The sequence below is a fragment of the Rutilus rutilus genome (assembly GCF_951802725.1).
Source record: "Rutilus rutilus genome assembly, chromosome: 3".
Classification (NCBI taxonomy): domain Eukaryota; kingdom Metazoa; phylum Chordata; class Actinopteri; order Cypriniformes; family Leuciscidae; genus Rutilus; species Rutilus rutilus.
The window spans coordinates 22,785,976-22,809,486 of record NC_140211.1 but is presented as its reverse complement, the minus strand read 5'-3'; the positions used below and the strand labels follow the sequence as shown (position 1 = coordinate 22,809,486).

Sequence of the window (23,511 nt, the reverse complement as noted above, 5' to 3'; positions counted from 1 at the left end):
CCTCACTCGTATGAATTTGTAAGATTTTTGCTAAAATGGTAGAGGTACGTGGAATGAAAGCAAAAGTTTCTAAGCAGTTGTATACACCAAAATCTTCTTTGCATTCAGAATAGGTCCAGACAGATTGCAGGCCAATAGCGATACTTCACTGAATGGCCAATTTTACATGTATTCTGTGTATTTCCAAAATACACAATACTGTATTTATATTTAAATTAAAACAAAATAAAAATCTACACAGTATTTAGTATTTTATTTTTAAGTTTTATGTAGTATGTAGTTTAAAAAAATGAAATAAATCATGTATGCCCATTTCTTTCTCTGTTTTGTTTTGTGTTTTGATGACAGTGTTAGCTAATACATTACAAACATGATCATCCTGTGATGTGCAGACATAAAATTGTACATAAACTAACTTAAAGATAATCACTAAGGGGTTTTATCATGTGATATGCCTTGTGTGTACATTTTATTCTTAAAGGGGGCATATTCTTTTGCAATTAAATATCCTTTATATAGAATAAAGAAGTGTACACACAAACACTCAGACAAAAATGCAAATACAATCTTTTGTTATATATACAGTAAAAAAAAATCTTTATCTTCCTGCTGCAGGCCAGTACCTTTGTGATAAGTTAGACATGTGGTATAGTAGATGAAGACAGTAAATGACATCATACGATGTATTCAGCTCACTAAACACTTAGTTTTGATGTTTTCAAAGCATTCACTGTAGACCAGGTAAACTGTCTGTATGCACGCATGAATGAATGAATGAACATGTATGCAAGTTTGTCCTCAGTAAAAAAAATAATGATATTGTTAATTACATGGCCAAAAGAAAGGCAGACAGATGGTTTGAGACAGGTGGAATGTTTGATAAAGACAGTAGATTCTTTCTTCATAGTCATTCAGGATGTTGTATCTCCTCTCCCAGCATGTACTAATGCAGATAGGACATGCAACACAATCAGCCATCTTATCTGTTAGTAGGTTCTCTGTCTGCAGTCGGGATGACTCCAACCAACTAGAAGCTTTTCCTAGTTTATTTATGGATCAATCATTTGTTCCATTTATTTCATTTTTATTAGCGATATATTTGTCCTCAGATTTATTTTATATATATATTTTTTGTAAAATATATAAATATTTTTTGTAAACTAGGAAACCAGCTTGGAAAGTTAGTACATAGAAAACTTTTAGCTTAATACTCTGAAAATGGCACAGATTTTCTGTGTATTTTCATCTGGCATTAAGGACTTTCCATCGAACGACAAGCACTATGGAGGTGGACAGGAAGAACAGCGGTCAGCTGAGCTGTCTCTGATTGGCCATTGGGGGAGGTGACACTTTACGCCTATTCTAACTGCAAAGATAAAATCCCCACCTGCCATTACCCTAAAATCAGGAACCTCCAGCGGATACGCACACACGCTTACCCACACACCCCAAAAATAAAGAAGTAACAAACAGAAACTCTGTCCCTTTTCGACGGCCACTGTCAGAGTAGGTTACCCTTTGCAGTGTATCTCTGGTTGGCTTCTTTTTTGGGCCCTTGGCGATCTCTGAGGCCCCCTGCGTGATAAGGTGCATGAGTTAGATCATTGGTTTCATTTGTTAAGAGGAAATTTAGCAGAGTTGAGCAATGGTACAGGGACACTTTTGAAAGCCCTTGAGAAAGCATCAGAGTTGCAGATCGAGTGTCAGGCGGCGAGGAATCCATGCTGCATCCGTACAGAATGGAGGGGTACATCATCCCACCCGTGAGTATTTTTTTATTCTCTAAATGGTCCAATTATGATGCTGCTGCTTGCTTCTGATAGACGCGTAAAAATACACATAATACACTTTTTGTTATATTGCTGCCAAAGTGTCAAAAGGCATTATGAAGATATGCTATTGTCGACATACTAGTAGCTGACTGAACAGCTAGATCTTTTTTGTAATATTAGTGTTTGACATCCGTCAGTCTAAATATCTTGAGGATAATTTGTACATTTTGTTTGTGTATTTTTTTTCATGTAAAAAGTCAGAGTTAGTTCTGAGATGCATACCTACTTGTGCCAACCACTTTAAAACAACAATATATTGAGATTCAGCTACTCAGATGTACATTCATTACACATTATTAGTGTAATGAATAAATGTCTGTAATTGTAGCTAACGTGTAGAGGTATGTTTATTGTAACAGGCTGATTAACATCAATGTAATGAAAAAAACAAACTGCTCTCCAAAATGTATAATAATCATAATTTCTATGTAGAAAGAAGAGAGTAGAGAGAGAGTAACCTGGACTGGCTGGATGTCACAGACACCGTCTGTACAAAAAGATTACTGGGCAGTTTTAACCAAAGATGTGAGGCTTTTTCTATATGGTACAGTGCATTAATTTTTCTGTATTGGCTCCAGTCATTCAAACTGGTCACTCTTTGTTTCTTGCCTATTTGCTTAGCAGCAAACAGAGGAAATGTTTGAATCAGAGATGTATCGACCACCAATGGAGTATCAGTATATCATTGATGACGGTCAGAATGGTGAGTTTGTATTCTTTGTTATCCAAAATTATAAGCTACACAATAAGAAGGTTGGGTTTTTTTATTCATAAAATCTAAAAACAGTCCACAAATAGCTGATAAACTGATGATAAAATAATGCAACTGAATTATCCAAAGTTAAGGTTAAAAAATACAATAATGTGCACTCGAATGAGGTTATTAGCTGTTGGCTCTCAGCCTCCACTCCTGCCCAAGATGAGTAACACACGCAAACTAATTAGCATTTGGATGCATTTTAATAATAGACAACAAAAAGGAAGAATGTAGAAATTGTAAGGTAAAAATATCATATTGATCAGGGTCTACTAACTATGTTTAACAACCTTATTTGTTATATATTCTCTTTTAAGTATGAATTGCTCGGAATAGTTTTATTTTGCATAGTTCAAGATAAATAAAATGTTCAATACACATGTGTAATAGCCTATAGTGTTTGATGATTTTACATTAGACCTATACAGGTTTTTTTTTTTTTTTATACCAAAGATAATGTAAATGTAAGGTTTAATATAATTACATTGAGTAATTTAAGTGAAATATGTGCATATATATCAATCACAGGCCAAATGTTACTAAATTTTGCTGAATTTAAAAAGCCAGAAGTGGTACTAAATGAAAGAGCCGTTTGCGAGCTGAAAGAGCCGGCTCTTATACTGAGCTGAGCCAAATGATCTGGTTCCCTAAAAAGACCCGGAATTCCCATCAATGATTATAAACAGGTAATTGATACCAGAATAAAAGTCATTCAGAAACAAGTAATCAAACAATAGTCAAAAATCAAAACCACAAACTCATAATTCAGAGTCAAATCCCAATCTGCCTACAAATTATAATTGAAATCATAAAGTTAATAAACCAACAATTCATTTTAATGTAATGTAATGTAAGGAAATGTTCATTTTCCCCTCTTCAGCCCAAGTTAAGCAGTGCTTTGACTAAATGGGCTGCATTATGGAAGATGTCTTCTTACGTATGATCTGTTTTTATTATATATTACTGACTAAAGCCCCTGCTAATAAAACACTTAAGTGTTTTAACACCTAGAGAGGCCCATGTTTAAACAGCACCTTTTTATATTGAGCTAACGGATCAAAATCACACCCAAGGCAGCTGGGCCTGAACTGTAAGGGGGACGTTAGGAGAGCGAGCGAGTGGAACCGGGCGAGTGACCTAGCACAAAGCAGGAAACAGATGCCTCGTTCTGACAGGCAAGAAAACTACAGACGTAGAACGACAAATATCCCCAAGGGTTTCTGTCCAAAATGAGACAATATTGCAATTTAGCTATGTAGGCGTCTAAAATTGGGTGCTAAACTGTAGCAGCAGTTTCTGTCTTTGAGGTTGAGGACGGAGATTGCATTTTGTTACTGTGTAGGACTATGGTACAGTTTATAGTGACCTTTGGTTAGACATTTGTATTATTTTTTCAGCTCTGTCGTCAGACAGCTATGTGCTGATTTTCGAAGAAGTTAAATGACAGAAACTGAAAATAGGTTTGAGTTTCGTTATACGGCATTGGAGAAATGCAGAGAACATTTTTTCCCCCCTTTTTCCCCACAAGACCATTTATGTAAAAGTTATTTCTGTTCAGTGGAGGAATGTGCACATATATGTTTCTCCAGAGAATGTAATAAATGTACTTTATGAACACTAGTGGGATTGAAGTGCAGTGAAATTAGATTCCTTAGAATGAATGTGTTTGGACAATAATTGATAATTAAATAAATAATTGAACATGCTGTAGATTATTGTCTCTGTTTCTACAGTATGTGATAAAAACACCAAAACAGATCATTTAAAAAAATCGGATAAATTTGATCACCCATATTTAAATCGTCCATTTAGAGATCTAACCGTTAAATACAACGGCATTAAAAACAACAACAACAATATGCATGCTTGAGGCTATTCAAAAACAGCAAAGGAAATGGTGGTGTGAACAGGAAACAGAGTGACACTCATAGTCCCAGTGCAGTGAGAAAGCAAATGTAATTTCTTGCATGCGATTGAATTGACAGACAGAATAACCTGACATAGTTGATTTATCAGTTGCTTGTACTAGCTTACACAAAGCATGTGACGTATTGTCACATTTCCTTCGTTTGTTAAAAAAGATGCTTTCTACTGACCTTCTGTTTCAACTTCATTGTCCTTGTCTAGATCATGCATGGGATTATAATACACATCATGTCCATCCAGTGGATTTCGAGAACTTGCCAGAGAGCCACTTCACAGAGCTACAGAGCGTGCCGCCACTACATGCATCGAATGTGCATCGCTTCCCAGATGTTGAGTCTGGTCATTTTATTGACCCAGGCCTGACCGGGCATCACCTCACCCTGCCCCCTCCACAGGTGAGATCTGCATTACCTACAAAACACCTCATATTGTTAGCCTCATAGCATAATTGCCTAAGTCATTTAAAAAAAAAGATTACTTAGGCAATTATGCTATGAGGCTAACGATATTTAATATCCATTCACTTTCACGTCATTTTATGTGTGAGAGCTCTTCTTTGTACCTGACATATTTTGATGCCCTCTCCTCACACGAGTTCTTTGTGAACTTTGGTCACATTATTGGTGACGAGAAGTAACCATTTTGTTTAATACAGTGCAGGAGACATTTAGGAACAGAGAAATCTTTCGGAGAAATACTGCCTGTGTCTTTAACAATGGGTTTAGTAACTTTTGAAACTTTCCTTAAGTTTCACCTGTGCTTTGCGATACAAGTGGGTGTTGATGCTGGTTAGGCGGTTGTAGAAAGCATCTGTGCCCAAGCTATTGCTCAACTAAGCCTTATCCTGACCAAAACTCAACAGTGTCACCGTAACTGCAGTCTGCACACTCATCAACTGCCATTACACAGAACATCCCCACTTACACAAACAAAACCGCTCTTTATTGTGCCACAAACACACAAGTGCACAAATGTTAGAGCTTAAAAAAACGTATTTTTGCATACACAAAAAACATACATATGATGTTAGCATGTGTACAGGAACCATATTGTAATTCAACCCTTATTAGTTTATTAGCCTCTTTTGGGCAGTTTATTAGAAAATAGCTACATTCTAGAGACTTTCTACATCGTCTTGGATAAAAAAAAAAGTTTGCTTGGCCTTTTGGTGTAGGTGATATTTGAACAAAAAGAGGATATACGTCTTGCATATCCATCAATGACTCCTCTGTGGGTGGAAAATCAAAGATCACCTCTTGAAAGAGATCCTTTAAAATCTCTTATGAATAATGCAGTGATTGATTTCCCTTCCTTTGGTTGGACCTCATCTCGAAGGCAGACTCTAACCATAAAGCCTATCGCAAAAGAGAGCTTTTCCTTTCTAGACGTCCTTGTAGGAGGAAGCAGAGATCCGTCCACCACGGACTGATATACTGCCTGTCATACTAGCTTAGTCTCACTGAAAGGCGCATGATGCTCGAAGAAAAAAAGTTCTGGTTTTCAGCTCAGTTTATAATAACATTCATTTTTTTTTCTGATCATGTACCGTTTAAAAGTTTGCGGCCAGAAAGATTTTTTAAAATGTTTTTCTCTTATGCCCACCAAGGCCTGCATTTATTTAATAAAAAAATACAGTAAAACAACATTTTGAAATATTGGTTTTCTATTTAAATTTTTTTATTTTTTATTATTCCTATGATGGCAAAGCTGAATTTTCAGCATCATTACTCCAGTCTTCAGTGTCACATGATCCTTCAGAAATCATTCTAATATGATGATTTGGGCTCATGAAACTTTTATTATTATTATCAATGTTGAATTTTTTTTTTTACTTGTCTTATATAGCCATAAATATTGTAAATCTAGACTGCATTCTACCCTTTACAATAATTTACCATGTTAACCATAGTTTCCGCCATAATAAAATTGACTATAGTTATTGTCACTACTAAAACCATAATACATTTATATGAGATCTTCTTTAAACAGTGTAAATATCTTACTCATTTTAGCTAATTAACTGTTATTGTGGATAGTGTACTTTCCATGGTAATTTAACCTGTAGATTAGTTATTTACACCTCCTCAGCCCTAAGCAATGACCTAAATTGAAATGTTTGAAAAAAGAAATGCGGCTTCCTTGGCCAAGAAAACAAGTATCACTCTATCGTGCTAAAAAGAGCAGAAATGAGAGAAATATTATTATTTTTTGTAGAAGTATTTTCAGGGCCTAAATGCAAAACAACGACAATTCCAGCTGTAGTCTCTGGCCCTGTACAAAAAAGGTACAGTATAACAAATGCACAAAGAAATAGAAGAAATGTTCCTTATGAAAATACTGGAAATGTATAAATATTGTATGACTGTCATGTGTTTTTGAAGACACTCTCCTCAAGTCATCAGACTCTGCAACTGTCATGTCACAAGAAACTGCAACCCCAGCACTGTGTGTGAAATCGCATGAGACTGCTATGATCCTTGACACTTTGGGTTTTTGCAAGCGCTTCTTACATTGAAGCGGTTTAACTGAAAAACATTTCAGATGTCTCATAACATTTTTTTTCTTTAATATATATATTACATACTGTACAGCCATACTGTTTTATACACTTCCTTACTGTAAAGAAATAGACAAAATATCCTGAGTTCAATTGCATCATATTCTGCAGCTTGGAGTTTCACTGCACTTTTATATCAGCATTAAACGTAAAGTTCCTCTTTCTTAATGTTGAACAAGGATGAAATCTCCAAACGACCACCTGATTGCACAAACGTGGTTTCCACATACTGTATAGCTCATATTATTTGTGCCATTGAACTGCAAGTGATTTAGCACCAGCCTTCATAATAAAGATTCTTAAATGGCTCTTTTCAAGAACTACTTGCTGTATAGAGTTCTTGAGTTAGCTATGTACTTCAGAAGAAACGTTCTTTACTAAGTTTGACATGTTGGTTCCTGGGTTTTTTACAGCACCAGTATGTTTTCTAAATAACTATAGTATTAATTAGTTGATTCTAACTGGAATTTTTTTTTTGTGTGAGTGTGATCTCTGATAAGTATGTACTTTGTCTTCACAGATGACATATTTGCCACGGCCATCAGTGTGTTACCCTCACAGTGTACAGCCCTCTCCTCTCCAGCGCAGCTCGGATGACGATGACCCCGGCAGTCGCAGTCCTCCGTTAGAGGTGTCTGATGAGGAGTGTATGAGAGACCACATTACTTCAACAACAGGAGGAGAACATGGTAAGGACAAAGGCAAAGACAAATTTCACTTTGCTGACATGAACACAATGATAATGATCTATGGCAAGCGGATAAGCGATGCAAACCCAAGCCAACTGTTATTGAAACAGTATTGCCAGTAACTGTTGACTGCAGTAATCTTCTAGATGTAAAAATAAAGGTTTAAAATGGGGGTTTCGTAGCGATGCCATAAAAGTAGGGCTGGGTATTGACACAAATACGATTTTGATTCACAAGTTTGCGATTCGATTCAGATTTGATTCGATTAGATATCGATTATTTTGGATATATATATATATATATATAAGGTAAAGTATACGTAAAATTTTCTCAAGGAAATTTTTTTTTCTCAACTAATGCTGTAAACTATACATTGGAGTCAGTTGGTGCTAGGGCTGTGCGATTTGGGAAAAATATCTAATTGCAACTTTTCTGACAGATATTGCAATTTGATTTGCGATTTAATTTTAAGTCAAGCTTCAGCGCAATATTCTCAATAGTGTTCAGCACACACTCTAAATTAGAGGAGTAGGCTACAACATCCCGTTAACTGTAGACCCCTCCACTACCTTTTAGTCTAGCAGACGCAGTGTGCCTTAGTCCTGTGTCAAATGTACTTTTTAGTTTTGATCATATTTAGTCACCCTTGTCCTGTTTTTGTTTGGTCAAGTTTTAGCCTGAGCATTTTAGTTGAGTTTTTGCCAATGAAAACTTAGTCACATTTTAGTAATTTAGTCATTAGTCACATAGCATTAGTCATGCTATATAGCTAATGGTTAAACTGATAATTACTTTCATAATGATTGTTGTCATTTGAGAAATGTATTTTTACATTTAATCAGAATTATTGCTATTTCACCTATGTGACCCTGGATTACAAAACCAGTCACAAGTAGCACAGCTATATTTGTGGCAATAGCCAACAATACATTGTATGGGTCAAAATTATAAATTTTTCTTTTATGCCAAAAGTCATTAGGATATTAAAGCTGCAGTCCGTAACTTTTTTGGGTTAAAAATGATCCAAAATACATTTTTGAGCAAGTTCATAACCAGCCAGTGTTCAAAACTATCTGCTTGCCTTAGCTCGATTCAAAACGGTAAGCTTGTAATGTTTTTAAATCGCAAAGGCTGCGATCATTTTTTATGCGCAGTTTGTCATTGATGTACGGCTCTGTAAACGCTGCTCTATCTGAAAGCACTGTGAGTTTGAGTCACTTATAATGTGCATTTGAAAAAACAACACGCGTCAAACATCTTTCCAAAACATGAGAAGCATTTATGAACCTCGTCCAACAACAGACAACATTTAATAACATGCATTTACTCCAAACTCTCTTCATAACGACAGCTGAGCTCCTCCTTCTGTGAGATGATGTGCCTTCTTACACAGAATAAGGCAGTCGTGTATTTATAAGTCATGTTTAATCAAAGCGTTTCAATCTTCTGTTTATTCAGCTACAGCGATAGGGATTTCCTGGAATGATGCGCATTATTGTAGGCTACTTCTGCGGCGGGGCATATTTATCGTGTTTGCATGAGAGCGTTCAAATGGGGCAGTATTTATACCAATTAGCCGCACTCCACAGACAAGCTGCGCATAAAATAATCGCAAATCGCGTGCGGTTTTGTTGCGATTAATCGTTCAGCCCTATAAAACATTTATTTTTGTGAGTGAATGCAGCACAATCGCGAACATAAATGGACAACTTTAAAGGTAATTTTATCAATGTTTCGATTTTTTTCTAGATTCCATATAGTTGTATCTCGGCCAAATAAATCCTAACAAACCTTACATCAATGGAAAGCTTATTTATTCAGCTTTCGGATGATGTATAAATCTCAATTTAAAAAATGTTACCCATGTGATGGTTTTGTGGTCCAGGGTCACCTATAAGCACAAATCAAGAGAATGTTAACCCATTGGCTAAGCTTTACCTCATCTTGTTTCCTGATTTATTATAGGCTGGCTATTTATCACATTGGCCAACCGGTAAAACAATAAATGTGTGCACATGGTCGCCAGATTGCAAAGGTTAGCAAAGATTAAGTAGCCTAAAACACTTCTTTCAAATGTTCAGCCCTAGTTGGTATTGTAGGCTAATATGCTAAAACTGATTTACAAACACAAATTACACTCAAGGAAGTTTTTAAGTTATAATAGGCCAACTAACTTTACATTTCTGCTTGAAGAACATTACAAATTATAATGTAATATGGTAACGTTAGGCCCATTTAGCAAAAATGCTCCTCTCTAGGGTTAATTTTTCTAGCTGACTAACGAGGTTATGGTCACTAAATATGTTTTTTTCCTGAGGTAAATGTGACATTACATGACATTGTTTACAAGCTGTTTCAATGACATCTGACGGATTTCGGTAAGTTGCAGGCTACTGTATCTTTTAACAAAGCCATACCTTCAGATGTTTATTTCGCGCTGTAACTGGTCTATGATCAGTTCACGCGTGCTCCGCGCTGCCGCTTCTCTTGAACTGAGGTGTTTACAGCGATATGTCACGCCACCGTAAACGGTATCCCCCCCCCCGTAGCCTACTAAAATAGACAGAATTTGAAATCTGAGACTTTGTTTCAAATCAAAAGCAACAAAGCACGAAGCTTATTGCGATTTATTGGATGGGAGGCGGCGACGCGCTACCCTTCCGTTCATTCATCAACTGAAAACAGGATAGGCTAATCGATTCTTGGGATTTAAGAATCGATATCGGTTCATAAAAATGAGAATTGATTAAAATCGAGAAATTGGTTGTTGTTTTTACCCAGCCCTAATGTAAAGAGATTTTTTAATAATCTGAATAACCTTTTAACACTATATACCGGTAGAACCCTTTGTAGGCTACAACGGAAAGGTTCTACGAATGTTAAAAGTTCTTCATAGAATCATTGATGCCAATAAAGAACCTTTATTTTTAAGAGTGTAGATGCTGATTTCCTTTGTTTTTCAAGGTAATAAGAAGAAAATTCGCTTGTATCAGTTCCTGCTTGACCTTCTGCGAAATGGTGACATGAAGGACAGCATCTGGTGGGTGGACCGAGAAAAAGGAACATTCCAGTTCTCTTCCAAGCACAAAGAGGCTTTAGCAAACCGCTGGGGCATACAGAAGGGAAATCGCAAGAAGATGACCTACCAGAAGATGGCAAGAGCACTGAGAAACTATGGCAAGACGGGAGAAGTCAAGAAGATCAAGAAAAAGCTCACCTACCAGTTCAGTGGAGAGGTACTTGGGAAGAGTCACACAGAAAGGAAGATTTACATGTAAACATACGTGCAAAAATGCGTGAAAAAGACTTGGGGAAAACAAGAGAGAACCTTTTTCTTCTGTGAAAACAGAAAATGACTGGACCTGAACTTTTACCATAGTTATGACCCTATGGTTTAAAACTAAACGATTTTAATTTCTATTCCTTATTCCTTCACCTTTGCATTAATTTAGTAAACCTCAAGTCATTTTTAAATGTCAATAGTTTTTGTGCTGCAGGACCAACATTTACACACGTCTGTACAGTGTATATATATATGGGGAGAGCACACATTTAAAAAAGCAGATACAGTGAAAAATAAGTAAAGACAGTTGCAAACTTTACCACCACACATGATGGAAAAAAAAAAATCACAAAAATACAAAAAGCAGAAGTGAAAACCAATGACACAGGCTCACACAGCACGGAAAACTCTGTCACGTCTGGGTAACACACAGACACATTCTCTGCTCATGTTTGTACTGTCTTTCTCTCAAGATCACATTCAATCTGAAGAAAAATAAAAATCTTTATAGAAACTACATAAATAAACATTAATTGTTGATACAAAGTGAGCAGCGTGTTTGCTGTGAACCATTTGTTCATAAAGCTGTATCATATTTCAGGGTAATTTCTCAGCAGTGTAATGACTCATTGCAATTGTTTTAAATATAACCTTAAAAATAAATCCTAAGAACTATGGGAAAATTTGAGAGAACAGCGAACAGACCCAATGCATAAAAATGGCTTCAGACTTTTTACAAAGACTTTCAATTCTATGCTATGAACATCTATGCAGGTAGATCTGTCATCACATGGAGTGAAAATTAATTGTCCATTTGAGACAGAACTCTTAGGCAAGGCTTCATAGACAGGGATTAGATTAAGCCAGGACTAGGCCTTAGTTCAATTAGGACATTTAAGTAGCTTTTATAAATGTGTCTTAGAAATAAAAACATTACTGGTGTGCATCTTGAGACAAAACAATGGAACTGACATTTTTTAAGATGTCATTTCAAGTTGCAAGAAAAAATAAGGCTATGACAAGCTCAAACATGCATTTTAGCCTGGGACTAGTCTTAAACTGTGTTTGTGAAACTGGGCATTAATGACTCGGATTAAATTGAAGTTGGCGCACTGTTTTTCCCAAAGGAATTTTTAATGGTACTCTCACCTAAAAACATGAAATTTCAAGCCTTTATCAGAAATACTTTCAACAGTATGCTGACTTTGTTTTAAACTTAATCCAAGTTATTAAGAGTTATGTCTCAAATTGATTGTTTTTATATCTCTTGTGCCGTTTCAGTTGTTTTAGAATGTTCATGATTTTCAGCATTTGGATTAGTTGGAAAGTTATTAAATGATGATATAAGAATTATTAAATGATATAAGTATAAGTGTAATACCTTCAAAAGATGAGAAACTACTCAGAACCACCAGTTAAATACAACACTTCAAAACCTCAACTGAGAGCAAAACAACCTCTCAGCGCCCCCTTCAGTAAGACCACTGAACTGCTAAAAGCAATATTTAAGATTATTTGACAAATAATATTGTGTAAATGAAACCCATCAAATTAAAGTTCATCGATTAAATTTAATTTCTTACACAATAATTAAAGAAACCTATAAACAGTGGTTACTGTGGAAAAAATGTATGCAAATATTCCTGGATTCACATATCCATGCTATGATTTTTTTTACCCTTAGGCTGCATCTGAATCATGCAAGCACACTCTCCATTCAGGGTCCCTTTTTTCAGGATGCAAAGCAGCTTTTCTTTCTGAATAAAAATAAGTCCAATCAGGAGGTCTTCTGTAAGCTGGAGGGTTTCACAAGAGGAACATACCACTGTAGGAAAAGAGGGGGATAATTACAAAAACTTGCATAATATAAAACAACATCATCAAAGCTTAGAATTTTGATGAAGAAAAGTTACACAGTAAAAATGGATCACTCTTCAGAAATTTAACAATGGTACGTATACCTCTTCTGTCATTCCTGCTGTCTTCCTTCCTTCTGTGTTAAACGGAGGCTTCAAAAACCCTTTGAAATGCAGCTTCACCAATTCATGGAATGTTTTCAAGGAATCCTGAAATATGAAAAAGCAGCTCTAAAGCTAGGATAAAGACACAAGATTGATACAATTTGTGCACTTGTGCATTATTCAATGAAGCTTTGTTGTAAAAATAGTGCGAGTAGTGTGTTCACACTGAAAATTCCAAATAGAAAGACTAGATGATGCACTTAATTAACCGAAAAAAACAAGTGTGGAAAGTTGGACACTTCATGCACTGAACTGTTGCAGCTCTACTACGTAGCAGAGGGGGAGGGGCTATCAGACTCCAATGCTAATTGACAAAATAACCTTATAAAACTATTACACTACACATAGTGTATAGTGCATCATTTGAGAGCAGACACAGACTTTGCTCAAACAGTTGATTTGAATAGTTCAGCCATGAAACTATGTCACGTTCTGATTGGTTCATTTAATGTAATGTTCCCAGACAATCTATTTCACGTATCCATCACAGTTTCCCTATATAATCTCTGTGCACTATGCAAATTCTCATTCTAGCCCTCTGCCTCCCCTAGCACCACCTGCTTAGATCTGCTATGGGTCTCCCTCTCTCTAGCAGCAGCAGCAAGTTTCCTTTCACTTTATGTTCAGAGCATTTAGCAGAAGCAAGTCATACTTGCACTGCAGCAGCAACCATAGCTCCAGCAGCAGCAGTGTAGCAGATCTAGCCCGCCAAGACCAAATCTGTGTACATTCTATTTCCATTAATAAAAATGTTTTACAAACTATCCCGAGAGTTGTCATGACTGAACAGCTGTTTATCTCAAAAGCATCATCTGCATCAGTAAGGGTTTGTTTTAAAAAAATATGATGAATATGATGTTAAGATCAAATCATTCACTTTCACACTGTCATTTACAGGCAAATTTCACCAACCATTTTAATTGTACAATACAATTAAAATGGTTGGTGAAATTTGCCTGTAAATGACAGTGTGAAAGTGAATGGTTAAAATAAGAAATCTGAGCTGTTAGATCTCTTACCCGTCCTTCACGTGAGCAGATGTATGTGAACCATCTCAGCCCTGCAGCCACATGTGTGATCTCATCAGCATAAATCACCTCCAACACCTTCACTGAGCTTGTGTCTCCCTGAGAGGCGAAGCGGGACAGAGTCTGGGGGTGTACATCTAAACCTCTGTGTAAAAACAGTGAAAATAAGTGCATACCTATGTGACAGTACATACGTATGTGAAAATAACAGATGCTAACAGACATGAGATGTGTTTTACCTTGCCTCATGGACCATGTGCACTATAGCTAGCCTTGCCAAAATGTCATGAGATGTATCGGTTGCTGACTGCCATAAACCTTTTTGAAAAGAAAAGTGATAGATATTGAATCTCTAACATCACCTATGCTAAGTGAAATAAGTCAATAAGACAAACACATGAAAACACTGACCATTGTGTACTGGTAAAGCACCAAAGAAGCTGCCAAGTTCCATAATCCTTTGCTCTAGTAACTGATAATGCTGCAGGAGAAGGTAATGTCAGATTAATGTGAATTACTTAGTTAGCATTTTTCCTAAATAAATTAAAGACGTCAACATTCAAACCTTGGCTTCATCTCCTGCTACTTTGACAAAGTCATCAAAGAACTGGCGAGGTAATGGCTCTCCAGAGCTCAGTCTAAATGTGGAGAATCTTGCTATCACATCCCAGGACAGGTCTATTGCCCACTGCTCTATGTTAGCAAGTGAGTGCAATAAGGCAATCCTACTCGCCTGATGGAACAGAAACAATTATTCTTTAATCAACTTTCTGTTGAATAAAAAATAGAGTCTAAAAGGAATAAAGTTTACCAGTGTGCCGCCTTTGCCCCGTTTAATTTTTCCAGGCTCCACAACAGTCAGATTGTCTTTTCTGTAGGGATGTGCAGGAGGGTTGGCCTCTCCAGTTTCTGTTATTTTTCCGCTGTTCCAGTTCTCTTGCACCATCTTGGTCAATGAAACCTACATGTCACAGAAAAACAAACAAGCAGAAGTCATATGATGATCTCTGTTGTACAATCAAATACAGCACTGTGATGAGGGATACAGTTTAGTCAATCACTATTTGTTAAAGGACATTTCCAAACCTTTTCCTGTGGGTCTGGGGTGTGAAGGATTTTGGTGGCCCACGCGCAAAGAGTGTTTTCTGAGGAGTTTAATTCCATGGGCAAACTGTCTGCAAGCAATACAGCATGTTTTGCGTACTACAACATATCATATTCACAATTAATATATACAAGTTCTGCCATTCCTCACCTTTGCGGGTTATCTTTGTCACTGGGATGGGACAGAGGGACAGTGTGCTCTGAGTATTTATATACACTTTTCCATCCAGTACTCGGACATCATACACCTGGTTCTGGTTACAATAATATGAGACGTATCAAGAATACTTGCAGGTTTATCACTATACATTATATGGATATATTTTGTCCACAAATGAAAATTCTGTCATGATTTACTCACCCTGATGTTGTTCCAAACCTGTATGCCTTTCTTTTTTCTGCAGAACACAAAAGAAGATATTTTGAAGAATGTTGGTAACCAACTAATTTGTGAAAATTGACTTCCATTGTATGGACAAAAACAACAACAACTACAACACATTTCCAAAATATCTTTTTTTTTGTCTCACGGAAGAAAGTCATACAGGTTTGGAATGACATCAGGGTGAGTAAATCATGACAGAATTTTCATTTTATGAAAAATCTCTTTAACATGGCCCATCATAACAACTTGCCTGTAGTCCAGAGGAAGAGGAACCAGTTTCAAGGCTGAAATCGAAGTAATGCCATGGGCAAATCAATGCCAGTTTCCCATCGCCCAGATCCTCAATATCACCTTGCTCAAGTGGGCCCCCTGTTGAGCCATAGATCATGATATTCAGATCCTAAAACAATTCTCTCATTTTACTGTATTACAGATCTCTGTGATATTTTCACAGTGATTCATAATTAATTTGTAACTTTTTTATGTCAGAAAATATTTTGATATTTGAGATGGACCTGTGTGGGCACCAATGGTTCAACTAGAAAGTGGAAGTTACATAAAACAACCATCTAGAAAAATTCTCTACAAACTCTCGGTGCAGACAAGGCATTTGAGGGAAGCCACAAGAAGGCCAAGAGGTGAGAATGGAACAAAGAGACACCAGTCAACAATATCAAGTTTTGCGTAACATTGTTTTGTATGGGAGGAAACAAAAGATACTGCTATTCAAGAAGAACCATATACTCATATGGAATTTGTCAACAACTTAAAAGTAACGTAGTTGCAATTGACAAATGACACCAAACTGAATCTAAAACCAAAACCAGTCTAAATAATAATAAATAAAATAAACACTTGTCTTGACCAATGCATAATGCACTGGAGTTCTTTAGAGTTACAACTAACCTTCATGTGGGCAAGATGAATCCATAGCCCAGAATTTATCATCCTCTGTATGGACCAGGACTATATGCTCTCCATCATCTGAGTAAAACCTTAAAAATATTTGTGTAAGTGTATATAAGAAATATTATATTCAGGGAGAATATAAATATCCACGTTTTACTTATTTTTAACACATGCATGTAACCTCTTTTGGACACCACTGCCTTTTTGTAATTTAAGACACCTTTTCATTAGAATTATTTTTATTATAACAGTTATTCAAAACATATTCATTTGTCACATATATAGATTCACTTTTTAAAAAACGCCCTTTCGAAACGTTATCTGTTATACAGAATGCCCTCTTGTGACAGTTCACGAGCATCATATTGAGTGTGAGCATACAGTATTTATTTATACAATGACATGCGCTTACTTCGTGCATGGTGACTTAAATTTAGATTTGTCTCCCACACACTGCCAGTTTCCAGCCTTGACAATGTCTTTAAGCGCATCAACTAAATCCTTCTCGAAGTGATCCATTCAGAAACCCTTTATGACTCTTCCACTACTGATCAGAATCCATGTGGCAACTAAAAACACTGGGGAAAATGTTTGTTAAACTTCCGGGTGCGACTCATTTCAAAATAAAAGTTTACAAGTTATAGGTTTACTTATTTTGTCTTTATTTTTGAAGCAAGTGTACGAAAGCCTTTGTTATTATCAAATATAAAATACTAGCGCAAAGGCATATCTCATCACTTGGAAAATACTGTATAGAAGCTGAATGGATCCAATAGTATATTCCTTGAATCCTGCACAATCGGAGGCTGCAGTTATAGCCGGGTCCTATAACTGCAGCCTCCGATTGTGCAGGATCTCTGTTTGGCCGCCCAGTGGCCGCTAAATAAATAACTGCGCATGCGCAGGAGGTGAAATACGCTTTTTTACCGCTCACTCCATGTGAAAAATTATTTTGGTTTGTGTGGAGCAATAACAGGCTTCTGCATTCTTATCACGAATACAGAACCATGCCGATCTCATGTTCAGCTATCGATTGCTCAAATCGGTTTGTTAAAGGGTCAGAGATCCGGTTCTATAGGTAAGCGTGAACATAATGGCAGTTTTGTTGACACACTTGTGCTTTGTGTTATAGCCTTCAGTGTTTACGTGTGCACGAGTTGCTATATGATATATGGCTCAATAAGATTCTTTACCGGTAGATATAGATTTCCTAGTTAACATCTTGTCGTAAATGCAAAATACTTTAAATAGTACTTTTTGTTTTGTGAACAAGAGGCAACGCGGTATTTTCCCCTCTTGATTATTGTGTTGTGTGCAGCTTTTGTTGTTGTTGTTGTTGGTCGTCATGGCTTGGTGTAAGTCAGTTGGTCCACAACAGAATTTAACTTGTAAAAACTGATAATATTGGTCAGAGTTTACTATGTGAGTCGGCCTCATTTAAATCTAACGTTAATTGTTTTGCACGAGTGGCTGACTTCAGAATACAACAGACATGTATGGATAAAACTCTCTTGAAAGTAACAATAACTTATGGAGCCTTCTTTGCTGTCTTTCTGTTCAGGTTTCCAATCAGCAAGCCTCAGCTGGCCGAGCAATGGGTTCGAAGCCTCGGGAGAAAGAACTTTGTTCCCACTCAAAACTCCTGTTTGTGCTCAGAGCATTTTCAGCCTGACTGCTTTCGTGACTACAATGGAAAACTGTTTCTCAGAGAGGATGCGGTGCCGACTATTTTCAACTCTGGAGGAGATGGTACAAAGGTGTGTATCCTAACACTCAGTAAAGTTATTCTTGTTGTCCAACTCAAATATATCTCTGTCTGCTTTTGATTCTTGAAATGCAATCCCTCTCACTGTTTTATTTATTGTTTACAGATTGAGTTACGGAAAAACAGGGGAGGATTAGTGGCAAAGGATGTAAATGATTCCAGTCGATTCAGTTCACTTTCTGATAAAGATAGAGCCAAACAAATCACAAAGGACAGAAGACAACCCATAAGAGACTCCAGCCTGAAGGTAACACATACACTGCTGAATATGCAATTGCTAACACTTACTTTAGTCTGTTTTTAGCTTCTCTGCAGGTCATTAATACGTCTCACAGCTACAGTTCAGCTGCATACTTTTGCCTTTATCAAATTTTTTTGTTTGTTTGTTTTATTACAGGGCAGAGGTGTAAATGACCGGAGACGAGCAGGGATAAAGCTCTCATCAAGTGACAGGTATCTGCCTTTCTTTTAGGGCTGCCCCCTAATAGGCGAATAAACGCTAGTCGCCAAGAAGAGGATTAGACAACCAAATTTTAATTAGTCGGTTAGTCGCAGGAAAAAAGTTCTCTCTAAGGTTAACCTAGATAAATGTCCGCTATAATTAGGCGCATATCCAAATGTTCGTGCAGAGTGTGAAAGATAATTTAGTACTGCTCTTACTGAAAATGAAACGTTTTACTTAACATGCGTTTTTCTCTATAGCCCCATTCACTATACTGCGGAGATGACTTCATCTTTGCAGCTGACATTGACTCAAACACTAGTTTATTAATAAATTATACACTCTTTTCAGAGACCATCTGTTTTTTTTCGACACATTCACAATCATTACTTTTGTCAGTGCACTGCGGCAAGCTTTATGTGTGCACTTGAGTAAAATACACTTGAAATAATTCCTATTTAAAGGTCATTATTATGGTTTAGTGTTTCTCTGTAATGTAAAACAAGGTTAACAATGTTACACATAATATTCTTTCTCAGCCCTGAAACATTTTCTAATGCCACCGTCGACTTATGGCGTGACAACTAGTTGACAAGAAGAATCTTTAGTCGGGGCAGCACTACTTTCTAAATTCTCAAACTCATGAACACCAAATTAAATCAGTCATCATGAAGATTAATGTATAAATCATGTTTTGCCTGGTTGCACACACAGGGCTTAGATTAAGCCTTAGTTCAATTAAGTAGCTTTTATAAATGTGCCTTAGAAAAAAAAACTGATGTGCATCTTGAGCTGACAAAAGCTGTCACTACCCTTTCAGATGGTACTAAATATGTCCCTTTTAGGGGTTAATAAGGTATAAAGGTGTAACTTTTGAAAAAGGTACTGCCCCAATGACAGCTTTTATACCTTTTTTTTTCTAAGGGTGGGTAGAATTATCCCATTTATATGCTGTCTTTCTTGTCCCTACAGACAGTCCCTGTCTCTCAAGAATAAAGTGTATGACAACAAAGGCTTGCTGATCTCATGTGGCAGGGATCTGTGTGACTGTCTGGATGTAGACTGCATGGGTTGCTTCTACCCATGTCCCGAGTGTGGCTCTCGGAAGTGCGGTGTGGAGTGCCGCTGTGACCGGAAGTGGTTGTACGAGCAGGTGGAGGTAGAAGGGGGAGAGATTATTCGCAACAAGTTTGCCAATTAGATAACCTGTTGGAAGATGAGAAGAGAAGACGACATCACTTCTGCCTTTGAGCGTAAAGAGACTGACACTGACTTTGTATATGGACATTGCAGAAGTACTTGGTTAATTCAGTGTATTGTTTATTGTTTTTAAATGTAAAAGTTTAATATAGAATGTTATTTTGTATTTGTGCTTTTTTTCCATACCATCACAGCTGTACATTTCTGTAATATTTCTAGTTCTTTGGTTATGCTGTAATGCTGTGGCTGTTTTTTCCCCCTTAAAATTTGCTTTTACATTTACAAAAATAAAAGTGCTTTAGTGCAAATGTTTTGTTATAGTGCAAGGTTGTACAGTGATGATCTTTAAACCTCATTTCAAATTATATGAATATTTGAATAGATGTATCTATTGCAAGTTTTGTCTGAATCACTATAACTTATAATGTAAAATACTAAGCATAATAATCTGTATACTGGTTTTAATTTATTATACATTTATTTTATATATATATGTATATGTGTGTGTGTGTATACACACACACACTGTATGTATATGTGTATATATATATACACACACACGTGTATATATATATATATATATATGTATATGTGTGTGTGTATATATATATATATATATATATATATATATATATATATGTATATGTGTGTGTGTATATATATATATATATATATATATATATATATATATATGTATATGTGTGTGTATATATATATATATATATATATATATATATATAGAATGTTAATATACATCTTTAGATCTATGATGACATCTGAAAAAGCTGTTGGTTTACCTCAGGGCAGTTGAGTATTTGTTTGGTGATATCATCTATTAGATATTGTCTAAGATGTTTTTCTAATTGGCCCATTTGTCTCATCGTGCACATTCAGGGCACTCCACCTCACGATGCAGTGCTAGGAGCCAGGAACGTCAAGATGAAGAACAATATGTTATAGGCCCAGTTTCCCCTGTAGCTGCAGAACAATAACACGTACAAACAGCAAGAAAGTTGACTGGAAGCAGGGATAATGTATTGCAAAAAAATTCGAATGAGGCAGATTTGATGGTTTTCAAAACATTCACATCTAGACAGGCAGTTTGTCTCAGTGTAAAAGCCTGCATGAAGCTCTTTTTCCCATTGCAAATAACTGGCAATGCAATTTTAAAGGTGAAGCTGCACAGCATTGATACAGCTTTTTTAAATTATTAAAATTCTTACAATGTAAGGAAATAGTAAACCTTTTTTGTCATTATTTAAGGCGTATTTTCTGCCAGTTTTAAATGAATCAAAATCCTGATTAACCATTTGATTATATATATATATATATATATCAGAATATATAATGTGAGATTTTTTTACCTTGTGAAGTTTTTACTCCTAAACAACTGTAAGTTATGCATGTTTTCATTTGTAGATGACACCTTCAAGTGCGTCTGTTATTATGTACTGGTTCTTGTTTCTATCATCTGCTCCTTTTATTACGACACATGAGTATTAAAGGTGCTCTGTGATGTGCCATAACTAATTTCTCTTTTTATATGTACAAGAGATTGCCCCTTTTCTGAAAACTCTTTGATATTCATATTGATTAATTACTAATTTGATTATGTAAATCGAGTATGGTTTCAGCGAGTTTGCTCAGTGTATTAGAGAGCATCCTCACAGAGAGAAATTTTTACAGTTGGTCTCAGAAGGACAATTATAAGCTCTGGTAAAAACGCAGCAATTTCACAAGTAAAATTAAAGTGCCTGTGTGTATAAGCACTTGGGAACAGATGGTTTATCACAGGAAATGAGTTCTGTTTATGCTATGTGTAAGCTGTTTTAATGGTGCAGTTTGTGCCTGACTGAGATTATTGACACCAGAGCCTACAGAAGATTCCAGAAAAACAACAGGATGAATCACACAGATGACCTGTTGGAAGCCAATATATATATATATATATATATATATATATATATATTTATGTGTATGGGTTATTGCAGTATGTTATATTTATTGATACTTACAAGCAATGCGGAAATGTTTAATTTTAGTTTTATTCCAATTTATTCCATGTGAATTGCAATTACATTTAATTATGAAAAACTAAATATTCAAAACTGTACGACAGGCTTTCAGATAGTTTGGTTTCCTTGTCTAATGTGCAGTGCAGCTGGACGTCTGCTGGCTGAGAACTCCACAGTCTGTGATGTCTGAGTTACATTTGCTGCAGTCACAGCTGAGGGCCACAGGGTAAGTGAAAACCGAGTCAGCCCCGGCAGGGCAGCCTTTAAACTCGTAGGTCTCGTAGGTCCATTCTCTGAAGTTACAGATGTTCTGGTAGTACTGCATCATGGGGCTACGGTAAACTCTTTCCTGTCAAAATGGAAAATATTTTAGTCCCCTTTTATCTGGTGCTAGTGTATTATAACTGAAACAACAACAAAATGTCTGCACTTAAGCTACGCTGTTTCATAAATATATAATTTACACACACACACACACACACACACACACACACACACACACACACACACACACACACACACACACACACACACACACACACACACACACACACATATATATATATATTCAGCAAGGACACATTCAATTGATCATAAGTGACAGTAAAGACATTTATAATGTTACAAAAGATTTCTATTTCAAATAAATGCTGTTTTTTTTTACTTTCTATTCATCTAAGAAATTAGAAAAAAGTAGCACATTTCCACAAAAATATTATGCAGCAATGCATTGATGATAAGAACCATTATTCATAAATAATAACTGAGCACCAAATCAGCATATTAGAATAATTTCTGAAGGATCATGTGACTCTGAAGAATAATAATTAGTAATGATGCAGAAAATTCAACTTTGCCATCACAGGAATACATTTGAGGCTTAAAACTATCACAGATATATGTCAAATGTGCACACATATATCTCAAATTAAAGGTTACAAGAATATCACTTCATCCTACCTGTGTTTTGCAAAGCCCGGCACAGGCAGTGGTGTCGATCGTGATGCAGCTGCCACATTCCTCACTTTCCACGGTAATGGAGATATTGGAAAGCCGACAGCTGGACCTGCATTCTGATCCTGCCCTCATCAGCGCTGGCAACAGCATCACCATAACAACGAAGCGCATCCTCATCTGGGAATCAATGCGAAAGAGTGCGGCTGATCAAATACAGGTACTACAGGGGAGGGATAGAATATTAGCACTGCATGTTGTGTCAATCTTGGGGTTATAGTGTGATTTAGGCCTACTGCTTAATAAATGATCTTTTTTCAAAAGAAAATCACAGTTGAAAGAGTAAGCTTACCCAGAGCACAGGAAAACACAAACAAAAACTTAAACAAAAAGTTGATACGTGACTAACAAGGATGAATAAATGTGTCTTGTCTATATAGATTTGGTTTGGGCAAAGCAACAAACAAACACATTCAAACAGAGGTCAAACTACACTCATAAGTTCATGTCAATCTTACCTGCTGGAGTTTCGCTGAGACAAAATCAATTCACCTCCATTCACATGGACACTTATACCCTCCTGTCAGACAAGACGCCCACGTCTAGTTGAGAGCAGCCATGTCTTATCATACAACTGCATTTGC

At 36.4% G+C, this 23,511-nt stretch overlaps 4 protein-coding genes across 7 annotated transcripts; 2 read left to right on the top strand and 2 right to left on the bottom strand.

The window, feature by feature from the left end:
• Window positions 1-1,392: 1,392 nt before the first annotated feature.
• Window positions 1,393-11,594, top strand: spi1b (Spi-1 proto-oncogene b). 4 transcript variants are annotated; one of them, XM_084405173.1, is made up of 6 exons: window positions 1,393-1,763; window positions 2,265-2,357; window positions 2,457-2,535; window positions 4,717-4,910; window positions 7,593-7,761; window positions 10,726-11,594. In XM_084405173.1, exons 1-6 carry the CDS (start codon window positions 1,722-1,724, stop codon window positions 11,037-11,039), a joined length of 891 nt encoding a protein of 296 aa, XP_084261299.1. In that variant the 5' UTR covers window positions 1,393-1,721; the 3' UTR covers window positions 11,040-11,594. The 4 variants fall into 4 exon arrangements, with proteins under 4 accessions (XP_084261299.1, XP_084261301.1, XP_084261300.1 ...); XM_084405174.1 differs by having other exon boundaries at window positions 1,442-1,763; window positions 2,454-2,535; XM_084405175.1 differs by lacking the exon at window positions 2,265-2,357 and having other exon boundaries at window positions 1,407-1,763.
• A 1,001-nt stretch (window positions 11,595-12,595) lies between these two features.
• On the bottom strand, window positions 12,596-17,062 carry LOC311287994 (uncharacterized protein). The gene is made up of 12 exons (XM_084405172.1): window positions 16,904-17,062; window positions 16,489-16,577; window positions 15,833-15,951; window positions 15,349-15,451; window positions 15,180-15,268; window positions 14,905-15,054; window positions 14,659-14,826; window positions 14,505-14,574; window positions 14,333-14,411; window positions 14,085-14,238; window positions 13,006-13,110; window positions 12,596-12,869 (listed from the first exon to the last, which is right to left on the bottom strand). Exons 1-12 carry the CDS (start codon window positions 17,008-17,010, stop codon window positions 12,822-12,824), a joined length of 1,281 nt encoding a protein of 426 aa, XP_084261298.1. The 5' UTR covers window positions 17,011-17,062; the 3' UTR covers window positions 12,596-12,821.
• Window positions 17,063-17,333: 271 nt separating this feature from the next.
• arl14ep (ADP-ribosylation factor-like 14 effector protein) lies at window positions 17,334-20,446 on the top strand. Its single transcript, XM_084405658.1, has 5 exons — window positions 17,334-17,569; window positions 18,053-18,248; window positions 18,363-18,503; window positions 18,654-18,709; window positions 19,671-20,446. Exons 1-5 carry the CDS (start codon window positions 17,499-17,501, stop codon window positions 19,897-19,899), a joined length of 693 nt encoding a protein of 230 aa, XP_084261784.1. The 5' UTR covers window positions 17,334-17,498; the 3' UTR covers window positions 19,900-20,446.
• Window positions 20,447-22,034: 1,588 nt separating this feature from the next.
• On the bottom strand, window positions 22,035-23,047 carry fshb (follicle stimulating hormone subunit beta; the record flags this gene model as incomplete). Its single annotated transcript, XM_084405639.1, has 2 exons — window positions 22,035-22,262; window positions 22,874-23,047. The coding sequence occupies 2 exons, from the start codon at window positions 23,045-23,047 to the stop codon at window positions 22,044-22,046; spliced, it is 393 nt and encodes a 130-aa protein (XP_084261765.1). The 3' UTR covers window positions 22,035-22,043.
• Between the last annotated feature and the right edge of the window lie 464 nt (window positions 23,048-23,511).